Source organism: Phyllobates terribilis, unplaced genomic scaffold (assembly GCF_046119375.1).
Source record: "Phyllobates terribilis strain yellow unplaced genomic scaffold, ASM4611937v1 Scaffold_3__8_contigs__length_932513732, whole genome shotgun sequence".
In the NCBI taxonomy this organism is placed as follows: domain Eukaryota; kingdom Metazoa; phylum Chordata; class Amphibia; order Anura; family Dendrobatidae; genus Phyllobates; species Phyllobates terribilis.
Window position 1 is genome coordinate 241,836,885 of NW_027362763.1, and position 23,533 is coordinate 241,860,417.

General features: G+C 45.8%; 1 protein-coding gene across 2 annotated transcripts in view; it reads left to right on the forward strand.

Annotated features, from left to right (window-relative positions):
- Nucleotides 1-3,823: 3,823 nt before the first annotated feature.
- XRN1 (5'-3' exoribonuclease 1) overlaps nt 3,824-23,533 on the forward strand; it is a 108,516-nt gene continuing 88,806 nt past the window's right edge. For both annotated transcript variants that reach the window (XM_073674686.1, XM_073674687.1), the window contains exons 1-2: nt 3,824-4,122; nt 15,172-15,404. In XM_073674686.1, the coding sequence (XP_073530787.1) occupies nt 4,048-4,122; nt 15,172-15,404 (308 nt within the window). In that variant the 5' untranslated portion in view covers nt 3,824-4,047. The remainder of the gene's footprint in view (nt 4,123-15,171; nt 15,405-23,533) is intronic.

A 23,533-nucleotide genomic window follows, 5' to 3' on the forward strand; every position in this document is an offset into this window, starting at 1 on the left:
CTCAAGGGCATATGAGACCTCTTCAGTGGGAGGTCCTGTCAGCGCAGAAGTCCTTCAACGGATGTTTAGAAAGCAAGTTCTCTCTCTCCCTAGAAGCTGTAGATTCCCTTTCATGGTGAACGGACAGGAAAAATCTGACCTCAGGTGTGCAGTGGTCCAGACCAGTAAATCGGGTGATTACAACCGATGCGAGCAGCTCCGGATGGGTGGGTCATCTAGCAGAGCTCACAGTACAGGGTCACTGGGCATACCACGAGATGGGGACATCCTCAAACTTAGAAGAACTTTGGGCAGTGGAGAAATCCCTGATACGCTTTCTCCTTCACATTCAGGGTCACCACATCCAGGTCAGGTCCGACAACCGGACAACAGTAGCCTATGTAAATCACCAGTGGGGAACAAGGTCACGCTCCCTGATGGCTGTGGCAGACAGAATCCTACATCTAGCAGAGCAACACCTTCCATCCCTCAGTGCCCTTCACATAAGGGGGTAGAAAACGTAAGGGCAGATTTTCTCAGCCGCCACACCCTAAGACAGGAGGAGTGGAGCTTAAACTCGGGGGTCTTCCAACATGTTATCCAGTTATGGGGACAACCAGACATAGATCTGTTCGCCACAAGAGCAAACAGGAAGGTAGACAGATTCTGTTCCTTTGAATCCAGCAGAAAATCCCCATGCTGTAGATGCCCTCCAGATTCCTTGGAAGTTCAGGAAGGCCTATGCCTTTCCCCTGTTAGTAATGGTTCCAGCAGTGGTGAGGAAGATTCGGGAGGATGGCGCAAGGATAATTCTTATAGCCCTCTTTTGGCCCAAGAGGCCTTGGTTCTCCCTGCTTCGACTAATGTCGGTTTCAGATCCGTGGGTTCTACCAGAGAGGCCGGACCTTCTCATTCAGGGACCAGTATTCCACGCCCAAACTAGGGGATTCCATCTTGCGGCGTGGAATTTGAGAGGTCACTACTAAGTAACAAGGGGTTTTCACCAGGGTTAGTCTCTACCCTGCTGGGTAGTAGGAAACCAATAACTACTAAAATTTATAACTGAGTCTGGGGGAAATTCTTTGATTTTATAGATGCACCGTTATCAGACAAGCCTCCAATCAAAGGTATCTTGGAGTTTCTGCAAAAGGGGCGTGACCTGGGTCTAGCCACAGGTACTCTTAAGGTTCAGGTGTCGGCCTTGGGGGCGCTCTATAATTGTAACTTGGCTGGGAACAGGTGGGTCTCTAGATTTCTCAAGTCCTGTGCCAGAGCCAGACCGATTCGGTCCCTTAGAGTTCCTTCCTGGAACCTGAATTTGGTCTTGAACGCCCTTACCAGTGACCCGTTCGAGCCCCTACAGGACGTCTCCCCAAAGATCCTCACCCTTAAGACCATTCTCTTAGTGGCCTTAAGGTTAGCTCGTAGGGTGGGTGACCTGCAGGCCCTTTCGGTTGATCCTCCGTACACGCAAATTTTTGATGATAGGGTCTCCTTGCGACCAGATCCAGCATATCTTCCCAAAGTGGTATCTAGATTCCACTGTAACCAGGAGATTGTACTACCCTCGTTTTGCAACAATCCATAAAACCCAGGGGAAGTTAGATTCCATAACCTAGATGTTAGAAGATCCCTACTACAGTACATTAACATGACTAGTGTATGGAGGAAGGACCATTCCTTGTTCCTGGCCTTTCAGGGGAGTAGGAAAGGTCACAGGGTATCCAAGGGTACCATTTCTAGGTGGCTTAGGGAGGACATTTGTTTAGCATATACGTCCACAGGAGTTCCGGCCACGGACAATGTCAAGGCTCATTCCACCAGAGCCGTTGCAACCTCCTGGGCGGAGAGGGCAGACTTCTCAATCGATCAGATATGTAGAGCTGCTACTTGGTCTACACCATCCACCTTCTATAAACACTATTGGTTGAATCTGTCCTCTGACCTTACCTTTGGGAGAAGGGTACTTCAGGAGGTGGTCCCTCCCTAGGGTGCTCATAATTCTCCAAAATTCTCTCAAGGTGTGCTGTCATGGGTGAGGGGAAAACACCAAGGTTTCTTACCGGTAGCCGGATTTTCCTGAGCCCATGACAGCACTCGTAGCCCCCCCCCCCCTATTTTTCTGTTTCTCACACCCTGGTGTGCACTGTTTGGGGTGTTATATATATATTGTAGGTGTTGGTTATATGTCTAACCTTTTTGGGAGGTCCTCTCAATGCTCTGTAAACAAATGAAGCGAGGGAGAGGTACCGCCCTTTTATTTCAGATGGTTTCCTGTCCTTGAAGGGGCGGATCCCTCTCTCAAGGTGTGCTGTCATGGGTTCAGGTAAGTAACCTTGGTATTTCCCCTGTACTGGCAATCCGCTGCCTCAGAGTAACCCTCGACTCTGTCCTGTCCTTCAAATTGCACATCCAAGCTCTCACCACCTCCAGCTCAAAAATATTTCCAGAATCCGTGCTTACCTCAATCTACTAAGCTGCTTGTACATGCCCTCGTCATCTCCCGCCTCGACTACTGCAACATCCTCCTCTGTGGACTACCTGCTAACACTCTCGCACCCCTCCAGTCCATCTTTAACTCTGCTGCGTGACTAGTTCATCTCTCGTTTCGCTACTCCTCTGCTAACCCCCTTTGCAAATCATTTCACTGGCTCCCAATTGCCCAGCGTATCCAGTTCAAACTACTAATACTGACCTACAAAGCCATCCATAACCTTTCCCCTCCGTACATCTCTGAACTAATCTCCCGATACATTCCCTTACATAATCTCCCGTCCTTCTAAGATCTCCTTTTCTCTTCCACTTATTCGTTCCTCACCCAGTCGCCTCCAAGATTTCTCACGAATATCCCATTCCTCTGGAATTCTGCACCTCAACAAGTCTGATTATCCACCACACCTGGATCCTTCAGACAGTACCTGAAAACCCATCTCTTCAAGAAAGCTTACAGCCTGCCATGACCTTGCCTGCTGCCACCTCAACACCGGAGCTACTGCAACCCCTCAACCTACTGTCTCCTTCCCCGTTCCTGTAGAATGTAAGCCCACAAGGGCAGGGTCCTCTTCCCTCTGTACCGGTCTATCATTGTTAGTTTGTTTACTGTAAGTGATATCTGTACTTGGTACGTAACCCCTTATGTACAGCACCATGGAATCAATGGCGCTATAGAAATAATAATAACATATACCCAAATCAGCCACAACCTACAAGTGCACGAAAATGTCACATTCACAGCACATCGGGACGCCTGGGTGCTCGCAAATGCCAGGGCTGAGTGTTAGTTCCAGTCCGGCCCTGGTTCTGGGCATCCCTATGTATGTAATGACGGTGTGAGATCAGTGGCCCAAAGTCATTTAACCCCTAAAAAAACACATTACTCACTCAAATCTGTGAAAATTGCTATTTGCCCACTTTGATGCCAGTGCTGACGCCCAGGACCCGTTTTGGAGTGACCTAAATTAGAGGTGGGCATCTCTGTGTGTCTGCATTGTGAGGTCAGTGGCCCAAAGTCATTTAACCCTTTCAATACCGCCCTTCGGTGGTCATTTCTGTTGCTGCTTTTATGTGGACCTCACTACATTGTACTTTATCATTGTCATTTTTGTTGTTGAACCTGAAAAAAAAATTGCTAAATTAGAAACTGGACAAATAAACCAACTTCAGCACCGTCCATACAGAGCTGCACTCATCCCCATGACCTTCCCCACACAGCGCTCATCTTCTGGTCTCCATGGTTACAGACCGGTCACTCCTCTCTCCTTGGTTACTATTTCTGGCTATGGGATGACGTCATCTTGCAGTGAGAACCACTCAGGCGTTTGCTTTCACTTTTAAGTAACAAACAAATGCAGAGCGGTGACGTAAGCCTCCGGGCCGCCCGCCGCTCCTCACACACAGCACTGTGCCCGGTGTCTAGCATTACACGGAGCTCACACCATTCCGTGTGTGAGGTAACATAACGGCACGTTACCGCTCCGCCCACCCCGCCGTGACGTGTGTGAGAAGCGCCGGACGTGACGGCTGTTTGTCCGGCAGTTGCGCGTCTGCTTGGTAACGTACAGTATCAGGATGGGTGTCCCCAAGTTTTATCGCTGGATCTCCGAGCGCTATCCCTGCCTCAGTGAGGTGGTGAAGGAGCATCAGGTAAAGTGCGAGCGTGACGTAACCGTGACATCACTGCTCACGGGTCAGCGGTGACGTGTCCGGGCACGTCCGGTCCTCTCCATGTCCCGGGAATTGTGTGCACAGGGAGCTGTGTGCTGATCCTGTGCAGTATGGAATCATGACCTCTGTCCCTGACACACAGGGTCTGTGACACTGGACTGACCTCCCAGCCGGGGTCCCGGCTCGAGACCCTTCCCTTTGCGACACCGGGCTGACCTCCCAGCCGGGGTCCCAGCTCGAGACCCTTCCCTTTGCGACACGGGGCTGACCTCCCAGCCGGGGCCCCGGCTCGAGACCCTTCCCTTTGCGACACGGGGCTGACCTCCCAACCGGGGTCCCGGCTCGAGACCCTTCCCTTTGCGACACGGGGCTGACCTCCCAGCCGGGGCCCCGGCTCGAGACCCTTCCCTTTGCGACACGGGGCTGACCTCCCAGCCGGGGCCCCGGCTCGAGACCCTTCCCTTTGCGACACGGGGCTGACCTCCCAGCCGGGGTCCCGGCTCGAGACCCTTCCCTTTGCGACACGGGGCTGACCTCCCAGCCGGGGCCCCGGCTCGAGACCCTTCCCTTTGCGACACGGGGCTGACCTCCCAGCCGGGATCCCAGCTAGAGACCCTTCCCTTTGCGACACGGGGCTGACCTCCCAGCCGGGATCCCAGCTACAGACGCTTTCTGCCATTGTAGTAATGTGATACTCCTAATCCCATGTGCCAGCGCTGCGAGATCAAATTTTAGAAGCTACATGTAAATTAGTCTGGTAGAGCATTGGAGGCGTGTCAATACACAATGTGCGTCATCACGCCCCCAGTGCTCTTCCTGGCTCATTTGCATTCCATTTATGATTTCTCAGCACTGGCACATGGGCTTACTACACGTCAGGTGTCATTGTATTGGTGATGAACATGGCCATACTAGTTTCTGTGGAGGTCGTCGTGTAGGTGCTTGGACCCCAATAATATTAAATATATTTTTGGAGAGATCGTTGCTCATTATGCAAAATCTATTGTATGTAAATCAGGCTGTTAGTGCACTATGGTGTACCAATTCACTGGGAAGGAACAGCCCAAGTGCACTACCACACCCCCATTGCACTTCCAGCCTGATTTGCATATGGTTTCAATACTAGATTTCTCAACATTAAATCACTGCAAAAATGATTTTATCATTTTTTGGGTGGTACTAGCACCTATAAGGCCTCTGCTTTCATATGTAAGACTAGCAGCCCGAGTTCCAAAACAAATAAGTTTCGGAATCTAGAAAAGTGTGCTCTACATAATAACAGCTAACTCAGATCACCCATGTCTATTCACTTTCAGCATTGTTACATGATAATCAACAAAGAGCTTAATGTTGAGGTGAGAAAAACATCAGCTGACGTACAGAAGAAAACAAAAAACAACCTCAGCTGATGTTTTTCTCGGACTCACCTCAACATTAAGCTCTTTATGTAGCATAAAGATTGTGCAGATAGATTCCCACATGCCAGTGTTGGGCCAGGCTGGTGGAGTGCAGGAGCCTGTACAGCAGCACATCTGTGGCACTCCTACCTGCCCTGTGGGGCTCTGGATAGCAACACTTTCTAGAACCCGGGGAGAAAATCCCTAAAGTAGAGCGTCTGATGGCGCCGGCACAACAGACCACCACCCCGATACACAGAAAAACTCTTCACGTTTCGGACATCCAGTTTTTTAAGACTGTTGTTCTACATTTTTAAGCACACCTCCACTTTGACAAGAAACTGATTACGACTCTGCAGGATAGCCATTTTCCAAAATCACTCTAATTCCTCATTCACATGTGAGTTTTTGTAATCTAAAGCCAGGAGTGAAACTTACAGAGAAATACTATAATTGAAAGACTGACACCTGTTTTGTGTTTTGGAGACACTCCTGGTCTTTGGCATACAAATACTGATAAAAAATTCTGACGTGTGAATAAAGTCTTATTATCGTGTTTTGCTGATAACCTGGAGCACCCAATGTCTGTGCTGCGGGCGACCCTAAACTAGACAGAGTCTTTTTCCTGCTGCTAGACTTCTATCTTCAGTGTGGCAGCGAGCATAAGTGTCTATGATGGGTACATGTTCAATCTGTGAAAAACAGGACATATATGTGCAACAAGGATGTCTGAATGAGGCCGAACAGGGTTTTCCCGTTCTATAAAATTAAAGTACCTGACAGCTGATGCATGCTGTCCAATCCACAGGCAGCATTCATCAGGCACCTGGTGTATGATCTCAGCCAGGTGTGTGTGACTGAACTCTGCAGCACTTCAGAGAATAACATACTTTTAAAAACCGCAGGGGGCCTGGCGGCGCTATAGACTAGCGAGACCGGCGACTTCTCCCCGCCTGCTGCCATTGACTGACTGATCTCTGCCAATACGCGGATGTAAAAAGACAAAAAAGCGCAATAGGGTCTCATCAGGGTATTAAGGTTGGAGATTTGTTTGAAAGCTGGTCACCTGTAGGGGTTGCGTGTGACACAACCACTATCATAGCCTAGTTGTCAGCCGCTGCCACGTCCACAGATTTGTACATAATAGAAAGCCAGAGTAGGTGGACTTCAAGTGCACTGCTGATTCAAGACGAATCATAGAACAAGTTAATTGAGGCTCGAGTGCCCACTATGCGGATTTAAACGCATTAAAATCGCTTGTTAAGATGTCTACCATGTTCACCAATGATAATCCGCACGTGCTGTGCACATGCTGCGGAAATTTCCGCTGCAGATTATCATTGTGTAAAAATCCGCAACACAACCAATTTGGGCGCAATTTCGAGGCGAAATCGTGCCCATTGACTTGCATTGAGATGCATAATATCCGCATGTACACATGTGGATGTTATGCAGTTCAATGCGCGAATGGTACCCGGGTGTGGAGAAGAGGAGACTTTCATCCGACCCGGGTACCATCGTACCTGCAAGTAAAAAGAGAATTATAAAGTAAAAAATAATTATTCATACTCACCTCTCCGGTGGCTCCCGGTCTCCTCTCGGCGGCGATCCTCTCTCCTCGGCGGCCCGCAGTGTACTGGCAAGACCTGCGGTGACGTCATTTAGTCAGCTGATGGTCACGTGACCATCATCTGACCACTGACATCAGCAGTCGCGTGACCATCAGCTGACTAAATGACGTCACCGCAGGTTCTGCCAGTATACCGTGGGACGCCGAGGAGACCGGGGGCCGCCGGAGAGGTGAGTATAAGGTTTTTTATTTTTTTTTTAATTTTTATTTTTCCATTACTTTAGATGCAGCATTTGATAGTATAAATTTCTTCTAAGTTGGTCACACAATATAAATCCATGCCAGTTGCATGGATTTATATTGTGTGACCAACTTGTCAAGCACTTTTCCAGGTGATACTTGAAAAAAACGCATGTAAAATCCGCATGCGTTTTTTCTGCAAAGGAGATGCAGAAATGCTCAGGAAATTTCTGCTTCAAATCTGCATGATGGGCACATAGCCTAAAGGTTGTTTTTGTCAACTTGTTTGAGTCAAATTTGACTCCTTCCTCAGGACAACCACATGTTTTGACTCTGAAACGCATTGACAAATAAACCTCCTTTAATTAACTTGTTCTATGATTAGTCTTGAATCAATACGCGCATGTAGTTAGAGACGTGTCAGTCACTCTCAGCGGACAGAGAGAAGCCGCCGGGGACCTTCCTTTACGACTAGTCTACTGTTCGGCTCGGTCCCCGGTGGTCATTAAAAGTATGTTTTTCTGTGAAGCGTCACGGCATTTGAGTAAAACCTACCTGGCTGAGATCATACAACCGGTGCCTGATACTGTACATGCTGCCCATGGCTTGGACAATATGTATAGCGGATACATTCACTTTAACCCCTTAGTGACCAATAGACGTCTTTTTACTGACCTGAGACGTAAGAAACTAGAGTTCCCCGAAAGGTGACAATCCTGTAACTGTCGCCTGTACACTATAGCTGACAACTTGCTGCATCAGCCATGATCAGTGTTGGCACCGACCATGGACATTTAACCCCCTTAGATTCTGTTGTCAATAGTGACTAAATAGTGACTAAATAGTTAACAGAGTATGGGTGCTCCCTCTTTATCCTCATCGGCACCCTGAGACTTTGATTGGGTTCATGACCAAATAACGGCCTTAGAATTTGCCGGCTATAGCGACCTGTTCAGAAGTTATCAAAGTTTAGGTGATAAAAATAAACTTTTTCATTCTTGTCATGCCACTTTCCATTATTTCCTGAAAAGAACCAGAAGGGTTAATAAACTACCTTAAAGCAGTTTTAAATACGTTGAGGGGTGCAGTTTTTAAAATGGTATCACTTTTGGGTGGTTTCCAACATACAGTACAGACCAAAAGTTTGGACACGCCTTCTCATTTAATGATTTTTCTGTATTTTCATGGCTATGAAAATTGTACATTCACACTGAAGGCATCAAAACTATGAATTAACACATGTGGAATTATATACTTAACAAAAAAGTGTGAAACAACTGAAAATATGTCTTATATTCTAGGTTCTTCAAAGTAGCCACCTTTTGCTTTGATGACTGCTTTGCACACTCTTGGCATTCTCTTGATGAGCTTCAAGTGGTAGTCACCGGAAATGGTCTTCCAACAATCTTGAAGGAGTTCCCAGAGATGCTTAGCACTTGTTGGCCCTTTTGCCTTCACTCTGCGGTCCGGCTCACCCCAAACCATCTCGATTGGGTTCAGGTCTGGTGACTGGAGGCCAGGTCATCTGGCATAGCACCCCATCACTCTCATTCTTGGTCAAATAGCCCCTACACAGCCTGGAGGTGTGTTTGGGGTCATTGTCCTGTTGAAAAATAAATGATGGTCCAACTAAACGCAAACCGGATGGAATAGCATGCCGCTGCAACATGCTGTGGTAGCCATGCTGGTTCAGTATGCCTTCAATTTTGAATAAATCCCCAACAGTGTCACCAGCAAAGCACCCCCACACCATCACACCTCCTCCTCCATGCTTCACTGTGGGAACCAGGCATGTAGAGTCCATCCGTTCACCTTTTCTGCATCGCACAAAGACACGGTGGTTGGAACCAAAGATCTCAAATTTGGACTCATCAGACCAAAGCACAGATTTCCACTGGTCTAATGTCCATTCCTTGTGTTCTTTAGCCCAAACAAGTCTCTTCTGCTTGTTGCCTGTCCTTAGCAGTGGTTTCCTAGCAGCTATTTTACCATGAAGGCCTGCTGCACAAAGTCTCCTCTTAACAGTTGTTGTAGAGATGTGTCTGCTGCTAGAACTCTGTGTGGCATTGACCTGGTCTCTAATCTGAGCTGCTGTTAACCTGCGATTTCTGAGGCTGGTGACTCGGATAAACTTATCCTCAGAAGCAGAGGTGACTCTTGGTCTTCCTTTCCTGGGGCGGTCCTCATGTGAGCCAGTTTCTTTGTAGCGCTTGATGGTTTTTGCAACTGCACTTGGGGACACTTTCAAAGTTTTCCCATTTTTTCGGACTGACTGATCTTTATTTCTTAAAGTAATGATGGCCACTTGTTTTTCTTTACTTAGCTGCCTTTTTCTTGCCATAATACAAATTCTTACAGTCTATTCTGTAGGACTATCAGCTGTGTATCCACCAGACTACTGCACAACACAACTGATGGTCCCAACCCCATTTATAAGGCAAGAAATCCCACTTATTAAACCTGACAGGGCACACCTGTGAAGTGAAAACCATTTCTGGTGACTACCTCTTGAAACTCATCAAGAGAATGCCAAGAGTGTGCAAAGCAGTCATCAAAGCAAAAGGTGGTTACTTTGAAGAACCTAGAATATAAGACATATTTTCAGTTGTTTCACACTTTTTTGTTAAGTATATAATTCCACATGTGTTAATTCATAGTTTTGATGCCTTCAGTGTGAATGTACAATTTTCATAGTCATGAAAATACAGAAAAATCTTTAAATGAGAAGGTGTGTCCAAACTTTTGGTCTGTACTGTATAGCACCCCCAAAGTCACTTCAAAACTGAACTGGTCCCTATAAAAATCCATTTTGTAAATTTCTTTGAAAAAATACTGCTACACTTTTAAACCTTCTAAAATGTTATCAAAATAAAACAACGCTTTACAAATGGCGCTGATGTAAAGCCGACATGAGGGAAATGTTATTTATTAATGTATTTGTGTGGTATGACTATTGGGATTAAAGGGATAGTCATTCAAAGTTTGAAAACTGCAATTTTTAAAACATTTTTGTCAAATTACTGATATTTTTATAAATAAACATATTAACCTAAATTTACTAATATAAAGTATTATGTGTCACAAAAAAACAGTCTTATAATCAATGGGATATGGTGAAGCGTTCCAGAGTTATTACTACATAAATAGACACTGGTCAGATTTAAAAAAAATTGGTCCAGTCACTAAGGGGTTAAAATGCAGAGGTCAGATGAAGCCCAGGCAAGTACCTCCAGCTTCAGAGACCATGAGTACTATATCAGGAGCTTTTTTTAGTGACCTCAGATCCTCTTTGGCATGTCAATCTCTCCTCAGTTGGTGTGATTGCAATGCAGTTTAAAAGAACAGCCCCTCTAGATGACTAATCCTGGGTATATAACACTAGATGGTGGCCCGATTCTAACGCATCGGGTATTCTAGAATAGGTATGCGGCCGACCGGGCGCAATCAGCAGAGCGGTATTTAAATTTGGCGCCAAAATCGCTGATTGGTCGAGGTCGGCAACCGCGACCAATTAGCAAAGCGGTGTTAAAATTTGGTGCCTATATCGCAGATTGGTCACGGCCGGCGGTCGCGACTAATCAGCAAAGCGGGGTTTAAATTTGGCGCCAATAATGCTGATTGGTCGCGGCCAGCGAACGCGACCAATCAGCAGAGCGGGGTTTAAATTTGGTGGCAATAATGCTGGTTATTCGTGACCGGTAACCGCGACCAATGAGCAGAGCAGTGTTTAAATATGGCGCCAATATCGCTGATTGGTCACGGCCGGCCACCACGACCAATCAGCGAAGCGGTGTTTAAATTTGGCGCCAATATCGCTGATTGGTCACGGCCGGAGGTTGCGACTAATCAGCTGAGCGTTGTTTAAATTTGTCACCAAAATTGCTGATTGGTCGCGGCCGGCCACCGCGACCAATCAGCAGAGCGTTGTTTAAATTTGGCACCAAAATCGCTGATTGGTCGCGGCCGGAGGTCGCGACCAATCAGCAGAGCGGGGTTTAAATTTGGCGCCAATACTGCTCATTGGCCGGCGACCGCAACCAATCAGCAGAGCGTTGTTAAATTTGGCGCCAATCTCGATGATTGGCCGCATCTGGCCACCGCAACCAATGAGCAGAGCGATGTTTAAATTTGCCGCCCATCTCGCTGATTGGTCGCGGTCGGCCACCGCGACCAATGAGCAGAGCGGCGTTTAAATTTGCAGCCTATATCGCTGATTGGTCGCTTCCGGCGACCGCGACCAATCAGCAGAGCGGCGTTCACATTTTCCGCCGATTATCGCTGATTGGCCGCGGTGGCCGGCCATGACCAATCAGCAGAGCGGCGTTTAAATTTGCCGCCCATCTCGCTGATTGGTCGCGGTCGGCCGGCCACCGCGACCAATCAGCGTCGTATTAGTGTGGGCCCGGGAGCGTTCGCTGCTTGTGCGGCTCTGTATTAGCGAGGACCGGGGAGCGGCGCTGCCTGTGCGGCTCCTTCTGCTGCGAGAAGCTGGGAGATGAGCTGCTGCTCGCAGCAGAAGCATCCCGACCGGCGGCGCCGCTCCCCGGTCCTCCATTCACACTTGCTGCTCCGTTCACACTTGCTGTCGGGAGATCAGCGGGCCAAGCCGCTGATCTTCCGACGTTAGCCGCATGGAGGTCAGCGGCACCGGTCGGGGTAATTGTGCTGCTAGCGCCGCTCATCTCCCTGCTGCATTGTCTGGTAGATGAGGCGCTAACGGCCGCCATCTTTTTTCAGAAATCCCGCGGCGCTGATTGGCCGCTGCCGGACCAATGAGCGACGCGGGATTTCCTGGACAGACAGACAGACAGACAGGATAAGACAATTATATATATAGATATTGCGCATGGCAGATTATACTTTTTTTTATATACACTGCGTTCAGAAAGTAAAAAAAAAAGTCTATGGCTTTAAAAACCAAACAAAAACAAATCCATGATATTGTGGCGGCTGCGCAGTGACAGATCACACGGTACAGGTTCCCTCTAACGACTGGTGCATTCTGAGACTGAAAAAATGATCCACTGACTTCACTTTAATGATTTATTTTCATACTTGTGAGTGGATTATTGAGGCCATGTTCACATCACATTCAGGCCACGCATTTGTGGCTTTGTTGAGGAGCACAAAGTGTGTCCCCACTTCCAGTGAATAGCTCTATCGGGCGTTCCACCTGAATCACATTTTTCAGGGCTCTGAGCACATGGCCTGATTGTAATGTGGACATAGCCTATTGTAGGGGCTCTAGATATAAAGGGTCATTCCCAACCCTCCACAGGTTTTTCTTAATGTCACCACTGGATAGGTATCAGTATTGTATGATCCCTGTGTGTAGTAAGATACATATAGATCGCTGTCTTCTACGGATTCTGGTGATGCCCTGGTCCATCTCTGCCATCTTGTGTTTATAGTTCTGACTGGCCTAAAGTCACAGTCACTATCTCTATTCATGTTAGTCTATGGGAGCCTTGTTCTGAGTCTCATAGGCTGAGAAGTGAATCTGGCCAGTCACAACTCCAGTCACGGTGCAGAATAGGAGCGGAGCAGTGCTGGGAACAACAGAAGACTGACCAGTAAATACTGTACTACACACAGGGAACATACATTACTGATACCTCTGCAGTGGTAAAATAATCAAAAAGAAAATGGAGTGGTACTTTAAAAGTTAAAGGATCAGATGATGTGTGACTACTGGGACCATTCCACATCCTGAAATTAACCGTGGGAGAAAGTGGTGGGTGTGTGCACACCACCATTCATTCATTGTTTGTGGGATTGCTGGACTTGGCTGAGTACAGTATTTGGCTATTTCAAGCAGTCAGTCCCATAGAGAATGAATGGAGCATGTGTAGTCACCGTTTTATTTCTGAGCCCTATTCTCAAGATCTAGGGGATCTCCAGTGTTTGGACCTCCACAGATCTGCAAGTTCTTTGGATAGTAGAACTTGGGAATAACCCTTTTAAAGAATAATCATAATACATTTTAATGTTCTTGTATGAGATGTTCTTAAAGGGGTTTTCCACTTTCAGTATAAAGTGGATCTCAAATGCTGTGACTTGCCTGAAACAACAAGCTCAGCAGGTACTCTTCCTCCTTGGCTGCAGTAGTGATGTCATGTGGACAGCATCATCCCGTGCTAGCTGAGTACTGAGCTCAGCGGCTGTGCTGAGGTAGACTGCCAGAGCTGCTGATCTCAGGGGCTGGCTACAGCGGTGATGTGTCCTGTCCTCATTACATCACTACTGCTGCTAAAACATGCAGCCTCAGGGAGCAGTCGCTGGACCCAAGGAGTGTGCGCATCTGCTATGTTTGCTATTTCAGGTATTTTACAGCATTTGGGGTCTACTTTTCTGAAAGTGAAAAACCTCTTGAAGTCTACCTAGGACCAGCGATGAGCAAAATGATTTGTGGTACAGAGTTCAGACCCCTGATCCAGTCCTCTGTTTCAGCTGAACTTCCTCTGTGACTGGCCTTGTGTGCTTCTATTGCTTCCTAGATCCTGCGATGGTATGACGTCGCGGGGCTTAGGAATCAACAGTAGCACCAGGTGATGCTGGGCCGAGGATCCAAGCCACAGAAGAAGTCTGTTGGCAACAGAGGACTGAACCAGAGGTCTTAACTGGGTACTGCAAATCTTTGGGTCTCTTCTGATTGAAAAGAAAAGTATGCTATAGATTAGAACCCATGTGCTCATCATATGGTTAAAGAGAACCTGACAGCTGATATAAGCGGCTCGATCTATGGGCAGCATGCATCAGGCACCGGCTGTATGATCTCAGCCTGGTATGTTTGACTCTGAACGCTGCGGTGTTTGAGGAAAACCTACTTTTTAAAGTAGGCTTTTAAGCCACTAGCCATTAGTGGCTTTTAAGCCACTGGGGACCGAGCCACACTGGAGACTAGTTGGATAGGCGGGTCCACGGTGGCCCACTGCTAGTGATTGACCGGTTTTTCCCTATACACAAGTAAAGGGAGAGACTTGTCAATTCAGGGCAGTGTGTGGGGAAAGGCCGCCGGAGACTCGCCTGTCCGACTAGTCTCCCTTGTGGATCGGTCCCCTTTGGCTTGTAAAGTGTGTTTTTCTCTGAAGCACTGCATCGATCAGAGTCACACACCTGAGATCACACAGCCGGTGCCTGACGCATGCGGTCTTTGTAATTCCCTAAGGGTATGTTCTCATGTGCTGTATCTGCTGTGTATTTTTTTACATTAGGAATTGCCACTGCAGATTCGTTGTGGAAATGGTGCAGATTTGCTCCACATTTCACCCTTGATTTTGCAGCATAAATTTATATGCTGTGGATTTTAAATCCCCTGTGCTGGCTAAATTATGCAGCATGTGCACACACCTTACCTTTAATTAATTAATATTTGGAAATGGGATTGAACCCGACCTATGCAGCCCATAGTGCCAGGGTGTCTCTAAAAGCCGAGGCCCCCCGATTATCGGCATGGAGGACTCCTGTTCTATCTGTGAATGGAATCGTAGTGAGTGTTTACCCGTCACTCTCCTGAGGACTGGGGGACAGTCGAGCACTGTACTCTGCCTCCAGCAGTCCCTTAGGGAATGAATGTCGTACAAATCGACCATACGCACCTCCACTTAAACAACCTTCATTTTGTGTTTCTTGTGAATAAAATTTGAAATATAAATAAATCTTTCGAGATCATGAAGAATATAAAAAAAGGATCCTAGTGCGCTGCCGGTGAGGGTCATGGGTGCCATTCTTGGTTGTGTTGCAGTCTAGTGTGTGCTGCTTCTGTTTATCTTGGTGAATGAAAAACGCTGAATATAACAAAATCCTTTTCTCCTCCCATAGATCCCAGAGTTTGACAATCTTTACTTGGACATGAATGGGATCATCCACCAGTGCTCGCACCCTAACGATGATGATGTGCACTTTCGAATCACAGACGATAAGATTTTTGCTGACATATTTCATTATTTAGAGGTGCTCTTCCGTATCATCAAGCCAAGAAAAGTCTTTTTTATGGCCGTTGATGGTGTCGCTCCCAGGGCAAAAATGAACCAGCAGCGAGGGAGACGTTTTAGGTAATTATCACTTTACTTTCTTCCTCTAAATTCATTCTAAACAATCCTAGATTCCTGGCAGTGTCCTGCAACACAGCACTTGTGTGATCCTTCTGCCTAACCTTTCTTCTCCTCTCCATGCACTGATGGCTGCTGGATTATTCCCCTTATTTAAGCTCTTGTAGTAGGGGGCAGTGTTGACTTGACGTTCTCTGAGGCCCATCTGTAATAGTTACAACTCTGTATGCTCTACCATGTCGCTATCATGTCATTATGAATCGGTCTCCGTGATGCTACAACATGGGACTGCCGAGTACGTGCAACAGGGCCTTGGAAGTAAAGTTTTGTCACTGTTGGTTTACAGATGGAAACCCTAGCTCTGGCTGTGGGAATTGTGTATTAGGGACACATGATTGGGGCTAGTCGGATATACATGTAACCTTTCCTTTTCTAGACCTTGCACAGTGCATCAGAGCTGGTAACCTGTAACCTTTCCCTATAATGATGACCCCTAGTGTCCACAGCACCAGCTGTGTAGTGATAGCCTATTGTTAATGCTCCAGGGGCCATAGTGTATCCACATTCATATTAAGTCACAGTCTGGATTATAGTGCAGAGCTGCCCTTACAATGTGAGAAATGCTATCATCCGTATACACTGAGCAGGTGTCAAGGGTTTGTCCTTTTCCATTGACTTTAATAATTGCCTAGTGTTGCCCATGGGGGTATACAATCTGCTGTGTGATTCTGGCACTTGCGTGGCACCTCTTTATGGATTCTTCACACTTTTTTTTTTACAAATAATTTAAAAAAATAACAAGGACAAAATGTAAGAATTGTGGGAAGAAGTTGCAAGTCACGGCGCAGGTTATGTTTTGTACAATGTGTGAGTTCTTCCTGTTTCCCATCTGTTTTTCATGTTACTTTGTAGGGATAGGGCCTACAATAACCCAACTATGCTACTCTCATTTATTCCAGAAATTTGTGCAAATCTATGCCAACTCGTAGCTGCTATAGGCCAGGCTGTCCGCTGCATGTTATGCCAGGGATGTGCTGAATCTATTGAAGGGGTCTCTTGGAGTAAATTTCTTCAGTTATCGTCTTGCGCTGATTTAATAAAAAGGGCTGTCACTTGCCCTCTCCCAGTCCAGCTCAATCACTCCTCCGATGCTCCAGTTATTGTCTACTAGCTTCAGTGGTGTCTTGCATGCCTACAACACACATCACACTGCAGCCAATCGTTGAACTTGGCAGCCCTGCTGATGTAGATGACATTCACTTCTGAGTTAATTGATTGGCTGCAGCGGTGATGTGCACTGTAGACATGATGTTATGACTGCAATCATTAAAGACCAGAAAAAAGGTGGAGAGACAGAGGTGGACATAGAGCGGGTGAGTGACGGCTCTTGTTATTTTAACCCAGTGCACACCAATTAAGTAAGTATGTTATTCCAGGATAAGCCTTTTAAGCCATTTTTGCAAAATTAATGAGTTAGGCACACTTACCCCTGCAGATTTAGACTGTAAAACATCATTCTTATTGCACTCCTCATCGTGCGTTTCAAGAGGCTGACATACGCATTTGGCATCAACAGCATGACTCTTTATGGATTTCTTTTCTTGCAATGCAAAAGGTTATAGGTGTGTTAAAGCCGCAGCTTTTCTGCAAAGAAATCCACAGTGGTTTTGCCGATACTGGTTTTCAACTGTGGTAATGCTGGAGCTAATGGGTCCTGTGGGGACATACCCAGGGCCGGCTCCAGGTTTTCGTGGGCCCCTTTACCACATACCACGATTCATGATGCACAGATAAGAAATATAGGTATAGTACAAGGCCAAAGGTTTCACTTACTTCTTACATTACGTGAGTGATATCTATTGTAAATTCTACAGTAGCTCAGAAACCTGCGAATCCTCGCAGTGCACAGTGCAGACCGGACAGTATAGTCCTCCACACAGTATTATGGGCTCCACATAGTCCTCCATACAGTATTATGGGCACCACATAGTCCTCCATACAGTATTATGGGCACCACATAGTCCTCCATACAGTATTATGGGCACCACATAGTCCTCCATACAGTATTATGGGCACCACATAGTCCTCCATACAGTATTATGGGCACCACATAGTCCTCCATACAGTATTATGGGCCCCACATAGTCCTCCATACAGTATTATGGGCACCACATAGTCCTCCACACAGTATTATGGGCACCACATAGTCCCCCTTACAGTATTATGGGCACCACATAGTCCCCCTTACAGTATTATGGGCACCACATAGTCCCCCTTACAGTATTATGGGCACCACATAGTCCTCCATACAGTATTATGGGCACCACATAGTCCTCCATACAGTATTATGGGCACCACATAGTCCTCCATACAGTATTATGGGCACCACATAGTCCTCCATACAGTATTATGGGCACCACATAGTCCTCCATACAGTATTATGGGCACCACATAGTCCTCCATACAGTATTATGGGCACCACATAGTCCTCCATACAGTATAATGAACCCCATATATTGCTCCATACAGTATAATGAACCCCGTATATTGCTCCATACAGAATAATGAGCCCCGTATATTGCTCCATGCAGAATAATGAGCCCCGTATATTGCTCCATACAGAATAATGAGCCCCGTATATAGCTCCATGCAGAATAGTGGGCCCCGTATATAGCTCCATGCAGAATAGTGGGCCCCGTATATAGCTCCATGCAGAATAGTGGGCCCCGTATATAGCTCCATGCAGAATAGTGGGCCCCGTATATAGCTCCATGCAGAATAGTGGGCCCCGTATATAGCTCCATACAGAATAGTGGGCCCCGTATATAGCTCCATACAGAATAGTGGGCCCCGTATATAGCTCCATACAGAATAGTGGGCCCCGTATATAGCTCCATACAGAATAGTGGGCCCCGTATATAGCTCCATACAGAATAGTGGGCCCCGTATATAGCTCCATACAGAATAGTGGGCCCCGTATATAGCTCCATACAGAATAGTGGGCCCCGTATATAGCTCCATGCAGAATAGTGGGCCCCGTATATTGGTACATATCTATCTATCTATATATATATATATATATATATATCTATCTATCTATCTATAAAAAAAATAATAATAATCAAATACTCACCTCTCCTCGCTGTCGGCAGGTCAGGACTCCTCTGCGTCTTCTGTCTCTATACTGTCAGAGCAGAGGGCGCTGTAGTGACGTCTAGAATAGTGATATTTATTGGTCTTGTAAGCTGTGGCCATTAATCTCTATATACACAGCTCATGCACCGAGCCACGCACAGATATATCTGCCTCACCCAGACTCCGAGATGTTCAGAACACAGATCTCAAGTGTGCGATCTCATGGACCCAAAACCCATCATCTACCCTGCCACCACCTCAGCTGGCGGTGTGTGACCTCGCCTTCATTCACTTCTATTACTGTTTATATATTTGTGCAGTCCAGTAGTAGATTCATATGCACCATTGACCAAACGTGTACTTAGCTCGGCAGGCCCACCAGGTCCAGAAGCTACGCAGAAAATTCAGAGAAGCCGAGGCACCAAAACCGCATGTTCTTGATTAAAAAAAAAAGCTTGAACTTGAAACCGCTGTATTTTTTATTTTTTTTTATTTTTTTTAAGCTTGAGAAAGGCCAATTATGGCCGAAACATTGCTTACTTTGTCTACCTGTTTTAAATAACAAAATTTAATTTTATTCAATATTATGAAGAACCTTCGGTTTTGGTGCCTTGGCTTCTCTGAATATCTTACGTTGTTTTAGCAGAGCACAGTCTGCCGCCCCACCCATTACACTTACACAGAAGCTGCTGTCGGTCATGCTGATATCAGGCTGACTGACTGTTGACTCATCAGCAAGATAGTCCCAATGAACAACCAGTAATACCGCACTTTGCCCTGGGTGTACAGAAATGTAATGTGGCCGTGTGTGCAGAGCCCTGGCTATATACGCTTACATGGTGTTTAACCGCTTCCACTATGATCAGACTGCAGATTCTGCCTCTGATTTTAGTGTGAACACAGCCTTATAGAAATGTCAGTCTTTCTGATTGGTGCTCTGAGCAAGAGTTAAGGCTATGTGCCCACGATGCAGAAATGCTCCGGATTTTTTCCTGAGCGTTTCTGCATCTCCCTGGCAGAAAAAAACGCATGCGGATTGTACATGCGTTTTTCCTGCCAGGGACATGCGGATGTGAAGCGTTCTTCACAGGCATTTCCACATGCGGGTTGTCAAGCGCTTTCCAAGCAATTTTAGCATCACTTGGAAAGTGCTTGTCAACTTGGTCACACTATATAAATCCATGCAAACGGCATGGATTTATATAGTGTGACCATAAAAGAATGTCAAAAAATAAATATTATACTTACCTTCTGATGGCCCCCGGTGTCTTTATCCGATGCATCCTGGCTTGCCGGCAGCTTGTAGTAGACTAAAGGACCTGCCGACGTCAGCGGTCGCGTGACCCGTCACATGACTAAATGACATCACCGCAGGTCCTTTCAGTCTACCGCGAGCTGCCTTTAAACCGAGACATGGACACCGGGCGTCATCAGAAGGTACAGTAAGTATAATATTTATTTTTTTATTTTATTCTTTTTTTTTTTTACAGGTACTATGGTACCCGGGTCTGGAGCAGAGTCTCCTCTTCTCCACACCCGGGTACCATCCTCACATTGAAACACATGTTATCTGCATGTACAGATGCAGTGATGCGGATGACATGCGTTCCAATGCAAGTCAATGGCGGCGAAAATGCTGCGTTTCTGCAAAATAATTGATAGTGCTGCGGATTTTTCTACAATGATAATCCGCAGTGGAAATTTCCGCAGCATGTGCACAGCACATGTGGATTATCATTGGGGAACATGGCAGACCTACCAAGTGTTTTTTTAAGCGTTTCTGCAGCGGAATTGCTTAAAAAACGCATAGTGGGCACACAGACTTAGTCTGTTTTTTTGCACAGTGCTCCATATATCAGTCAGTGCATTGTAGGTACCTTTAGCCGATTGTGGTTCGGGGTCCATTACTTTCCATCTTGCAGTGATCTGCCTGTGTTTCCTTCTAATATATAATCCCCCAGCCCAGTGCCCTGTTCTTACTGAATTGTAACACTTTTCTTCTGCCACATTCTCCAGCAGCTTTTTGCTCCCTGAACATCCAGGAAACATCCATCCTCTGTTTCTTTAAATCTGCGGCTAGAAATCCCATCCATAATGCATGTCCTGACACCAGGGGGAGAATTAGCAGAATGTGAAATCTCTTCATGCCTGCTGCCCCATCTGCCTTATCCACGATGCAGCAGGAATTGTCTGTTTCTGGCATCACTATGACAGAGATGAAATTCAGGTCCACTCGGTGGTTGTATACATAGTTACTTTATGTCACAAGTGACACATCCTGGTTGCTGCAGGGATACTGACAATGGCTCCATGGCTGTATGGTGTAGCACCTGCAGGACTATGCTGCGCTATTGCCATCAGTCATGCAATACAGCTCATGTGCAGACATTTTATACTATCTTGATTTTGGTTTAAATGCCAGACTGATAAGCTGGGGACAGGCCAATATCCCATGTACATTCACAAAGACCAGGAGATGATCTGCAGCTCCCAGCAGCGGCCGCTACATGTTGAATGAAACTGCACCTGAGCTGTCAACGGCCAATTTCAATATATGGGGGCCTATCAACCGGCTCTCCCATTGTTCTGACTGTGATGACCTATCTTAAGGAGAACCCCTCTAAAGTGTGTATGTGCTTACAAGAATTTTATCATTTTTCCAAATGCTTAAAAATAAAGCTACTCTAGAGCAGCCTCTTCTATGGGGATGTTAGTAGCACCACTGGAAAATTTGCTGCGTACTTATAAGACGCTCCTCAATATAGCTACCTACAGCTTACTATAGTATGCTGCTAAGTTTTGTGACAAAAGAAAAATAGCATAAAAATGTAATAAAAACATTACTTAATGGGGTGGTGCTACCATAAAGAAAACAACATTTAACTAAGCAGAAAAGGTGGAAATAAATGGTTTTGTAATTTACAGTTATTGAAAATGATGCTTCATTCAAAAAATAACAAGCTATCATCTGCTGAAGTATGCTCCCTGGATCTTTTTATTTTTTGAATGGAACATCATTTTTAATACATTTAAACATTTTCTGCTTAGTTAAATGTATTCTTTATAGTGGGCACAACCCCTTTAACTGATGAATCCTCTGTCGCTCTAGCTCTGTCTCATGTCTGTATTCACTGCAGCTGTCACTTGTCTTCTACTCACATGACCTTTTTGGTGAATCGCTGCCCTTGTTATAGTTTCTTTACTGAATTTAGCCCAATTTTTGTTGATTCTAGAAAACCCAAACAAAAGCATAGCCATAACATAAGGGCGTAGAGAAAAAACATGGAACCACCATGCACTGCTGGAAAGGATGACTGCTCAAAGGTAGATATAAGGTCAGTTTATTAAGGGTACTCCTCAGCGACCCCATCAGGCATGAAACGTATGACCTTAATAAAGTGACCTTTTATCTATTTTTGCCTAGGAGATGTTCTCCTTTCTAGCAGTGCCTGATGGTTCCTCTCTGCGGTTGCCATCACATATGACCGGCAGTAAGAGCTGCAGCTGTTGTAGTTCTTGCACGCTCACAGACAGTCGTGCCTGTTATAAGCACATCTCACCAATGTCTCTGCTTATTCTTAATACTTTATATACACAAAACCATGTGGCTCCCTGCTTTACACTCGCACAAACTTCAGTCACAAGTGAAAACTTAAAGTGAATCTCTCAACAGGATTTTGCTATTTAATCTGAGAGCAGCATAATATAGGGTAAGAGAGCCCGGCTCCAGGGATGTGTCAATTATTAGGCTGTAGAGCAGGGATCTAGTGCGCAGGCGCCGGTGAGTCACTCTGATTTCCCGGCTCCTGCGCACTAGATCCCTGCTCTTCACTTGTACACAGACGGCAGGGAAATAACAGGTGAAGTGCGGAATCCGGCCATGGGAACTGCACGTCACGGCACTGTGACGGGGAGGGGAGAAATATTTTAGTTAAACAACTAGGCGGGATTTCTTTCTGTCCCCCGGACCGGAACACAGCGTGACCCACAAGTAATAAAAAGCAATTTCACAGCCACAAGACTGCTAATATGGGACATACAGGTAAGTATAGATTCATATTTCTATCACCTGTATGCCCATATTAGCGTTCTGATGGGTCCCAGGGGGTGACAGATTCCCTTTAATGCGCCCAACATCAAGTTGTAAACTGACTATACACATGAGACAATTAATGGCCAGATTGTGGTCAATTGTATGTATAATCCAGACTAAACTGGCAATGATTGGGCAAATTGGGTCATTCATGCCAAACATTTGTGTTTTTCATTTGATTTTGTCCAGAAAAAGAAATGCTATCTAACAAATCACATTGTTGTCAGACATTAATCTGTGTATAACGTCCAAACAATGGTAAGCCCAAATGCTCAAAATTGTCTGTTTCCGCTAATATTTATCTTGTGTGTATGGAGAGCTTTCTGATCTTCTACAGTGCATGCGTTACTTTCATACTCGTTGAAATCCGATTACTGCCTTTGTAATACATGTAAGGTGTCAAGTCCTCTAAAATGAGAGTCTCTCCTCTAGCTGGTAGATGAGGATCCTCAACGTGGACCTGCCCTCTATTAGGTCAAATTTCATTAATACACCAAGTGTTTTTGTTTTTTTTATTTATTTTTGTGATATTCAAGAATTGCCTAAGTGATCATTGTGGCTTGAGCCCTCCAGAATAGAAGCTGCTCTCTTTGATGCTGCGCTCCATTTTGACTCATGAGTGAATCCCTCAGTGTTGCTCTTCTAAAATGGACAAGGTTGTTTTCAGTAGACAACCCCTCTTATGAAATATTCAGAATATACTATAAGCAATTGTTATGCAACCATTTACTTCAAACTGGTCAAAAATTATCAATAACTTATGATTAATTTATCAACTGTTACCATTGTTTCTACCCATGCACACAGAGATTTTTACACCATGTTCACGTAAAAAGATAAATTGTCCCCTAAATTCACTTTTAATAGAACACGTTGATTACACATTTTCTCTATCTTGTAGAAT